The 3,514-nt window shown below is 34.9% G+C and overlaps 1 protein-coding gene across 1 annotated transcript in view; it reads right to left on the bottom strand.

Moving 5' to 3' along the window:
• The window catches only part of LOC106474690 (cilia- and flagella-associated protein 43-like), a 31,266-nt gene that overhangs the window by 19,894 nt on the left and 7,858 nt on the right, over positions 1-3,514 (bottom strand). The window contains exon 7 of the mRNA XM_022402993.1: positions 1,676-1,849. Coding sequence (XP_022258701.1) covers positions 1,676-1,849 — 174 coding nt within the window. The remainder of the gene's footprint in view (positions 1-1,675; positions 1,850-3,514) is intronic.

Below are 3,514 nucleotides of genomic sequence, written 5' to 3'. Positions count from 1 at the left end.
TACAAGTGGAGGTTAGTCATGTAATTTTACATTAGTAAATATTGGTGATTCAGATGATAGATCTGAAATGTTGTTTGGACAAACCCTGAAGACATAAAAACCTCAATGCTTTACCAGTTTAGACATTTTACACCACCTTATAGAAAATATACTTTTAATCACAATTACTCTCATCTATCCTACATCACACACACTGGATCTCAAGAACAGTTAGGTGAACAAGATCATATCCTGAATTCACATCAATTAGTTTCGGTTATCTTTTATTAACAACTGAGAACAAAACAGCTTTAAACAATACAAATCCAGTGAGATATATATATATATATTAGATGTTCAGAGCTAATGACAAATTCACCTAAAACAGTATTTCCCCCTTACCATAAAACAATCAACCTACCTGTTTGTAAAAAAACTCACTCCAAGTTACGTACATCACTTCGTTATTATTCTCTCATACCAAATCCAATCATTTTTTGAATAAACTTGGGTGTTTCAGGATAACAAGATTCCTAAAGAATTCGTCACTGTTTGAGAAAAATTACTTGAGAATTAGGGTTTTAAAAAGATTTGGGGGTTACCTACTTCTCTGTAAGTATTACTAGCTCTCATTCAATGCAGGGGGAAGACAAAAGGGTTACATGGAGTGACATGAGGGGGATCAGATCCAATTTTGTCTCTTATGTCATTCCTCGGGAGACCCCAAGAGTATTGTGACAATCGATACAGGAGTTTGCCTGTTGTAAGGAGACACGTTTATACACAGAGGTTTGCAAATAATTGATAAGGTTATTAGATAAACTACCGACTAGATCTTACTTGATAAACAGATCTTAAAACTGCAAATGCACAATTAACGTGAAATTGTAAATCCACTGTCAAAACTAATCTGTTCTTTTCTCCTTACATGACAGTTAAAGTTATCGGTGTCTGACTATTCCAAAACTTTCATTTAATGTCTATTTGAAAACTGTGTGTGTGTGTGTGTATTATATATATAACTAGTAATATAGCCCATAAAAATTGATGAGGCAATTACTACCACCCCCACCCCATAGTATACCCTAACTGAAGTTAATAAATTTTGCAAAATCAAGCCCGACCAACAAAGGGTAGAAAAGTGCAGAGGAACCAGTGAAACGTCTTTAAAATTCCTCTGTGAGCCAATCAAAATTAAGATCATTCATGAAATTAAATCGTGACGTATTCATAGAATAATTATTGGTAAAAATCAGTTAGATTAACAACTTGTAATATATAGAAAAAAAAACCAGTGCATAAAAATAGATAAGTATCCTTTTTATTATCACTCAGTCATAATTCTGATGAGAAAAATCTGACTTACCTGTATCTTCTGGATATTATTGCCAAATGTTGGCTCGATATACTACACAACTACCCATTCCTATTCCCCCTATATTACTCCTAATACAACACAGTACGATGTCATCTAATCAAAGGCATAAACTAAAGGTCGTGCTTAGTGAGTGATAGCAGCGACTAAAGAGGAAAACATAAAAATAAGAATTATTTTCTTATTGGTGTTCCCTTTATTAGAATTAATTAAGCCCCTGGGGGGGGGGGGGGGTTGCATGAAGAATCGTTACTTTTTCTGCCAATATACGTTCACATTACAATGTAAGAGATATTTAATCATCGTATGCTTATAATGTACCTGTCTCTCCATGGTAGGAACACCTATCGTGGGTAGAGAGGTTAAACGATACACTTCTTCATGTTTCAGCTCTGTATTTTCATTGGACTGAACCGGCGAGAGTGAGCTGAAAGGTAACAAAACGTGCCATAAGTTAAAACGGAGTAGAACATTTTGATGATATAATACTAACACCTATGTACACACCCTAAATTTAATTAAGTCACTCCTTTCATTAGGGGATATCAATCAAAAGGTTTATCTATTACAGATCAAAACATAAAAGGATCACTCCTCCGGCCCCCAGTGGCACAGCGGTATGTCTGCGGACTCACAACGCTAGAATCCGGGTTTCGATACCCGTGGTGGGCAGAGCACAGATAGCCCATTGTGTAGCTTTGTGCTTAATTTCAAACAAACAATCACTCCTCCAGTAAAGTCATCAACAACCCCCAATCTTATACTTCAGTCAAAGGTTGTAGCTTCATTAAAATTTAAGTTAAAGGTCTTTAGTTATTACAGATTAAAATATACATGATTTCCTAATCACTCCTTTAGTAAAAAAAAAAACTCCCCAAGATTAAAGTCAATAAGCTCAGAATATTTTATTTTTTATTGTTATTTTAAGTTTTATTTATGTCTTTGTTTATAACGCCCCAAAATGTAAAAAATTTTCATTTTTAATTATTATTATTATTATTACTTTTTATAGCGATTTTAAATTTCTATTTATTTATAATGTTCCAAAACGTTTTGTGTTAATTTGTGTTTATCATTTTGATTATTTGACCTGGGAACACCAGTTCTTTGGTTGATTTTGCTGGTAGTGTCTCCTTCCACAACTAAGCCTTTTTTTTTTCTTACTCTCTCCTTTATTTTTGATGAAACTTATCAAATTCTCAGTGACTTCAAAACACACAGGAATAAAAAAAAAATTAATAATAATGTCTCAAATGAGCCTCTTTCTCATGATTTAGCTTCAATATTTTTAACTTTAAAAATAAAATATATACAGAAGGGTTACCATAATGACCCATTCCTAATTTGAAAGTGATAAAACTAGAGAGGTGGCAGGTAGTCAATGCCACCCACTGCCTACTTCTTCAGACCTAATAGTGGGATTTGACCATCACTCTTATAATGCATCCATGGTCCCAGTAATGGTACGTAGGCTACAGAACCTCAGGTTAACAGTCCGACATGGTAACCAGTGGGCCGTACTTGACCTCTACACCTTTGGGTATATTACCTGATACTTGTAAAAACTGAAATTTTAACAGAAGTCCTGCTAATACGTGTGAAACAGGCATTTCAGATCTGTCATCTGTTTAGTAGGAGCCACCATTCAGAAGTGTGTAAAAAACAACATTTCAGATCTGTCATCTGTTTAACACAAGTCCTGATAATACGTGTGAAACAGGCATTTCAGATCTGTCATCTGTTTAGTAGGAGCCACCATTCAGAAGTGTGTAAAAAACAACATTTCAGATCTGTCATCTGTTTAACACAAGTCCTGATAATACGTGTGAAACAGGCATTTCAGATCTGTCATCTGTTTAACAGAAGCCCTGCTAATACGTGTGAAACAGGCATTTCAGATCTATCATCTGTTTAACACAAGTCCTGCTAATACGTGTGAAACAGGCATTTCAGATCTGTCATCTGTTTAGTAGGAGCCACCATTCAGAAGTGTGTAAAAAACAACATTTCAGATCTGTCATCTGTTTAACACAAGTCCTGATAATACGTGTGAAACAGGCATTTCAGATCTGTCATCTGTTTTACACAAGCCCTGCTAATACGTGTGAAACAGGCATTTCAGATCTGTCTCCTATTTAGTAGGAGCCACCATTCAGAAGT

Source organism: Limulus polyphemus, unplaced genomic scaffold (assembly GCF_000517525.1).
Source record: "Limulus polyphemus unplaced genomic scaffold, Limulus_polyphemus-2.1.2 Scaffold7540, whole genome shotgun sequence".
Classification (NCBI taxonomy): domain Eukaryota; kingdom Metazoa; phylum Arthropoda; class Merostomata; order Xiphosura; family Limulidae; genus Limulus; species Limulus polyphemus.
The sequence above is the reverse complement of the archived record's forward strand: the minus strand, read 5'-3'. Positions and strand labels throughout refer to the sequence as shown.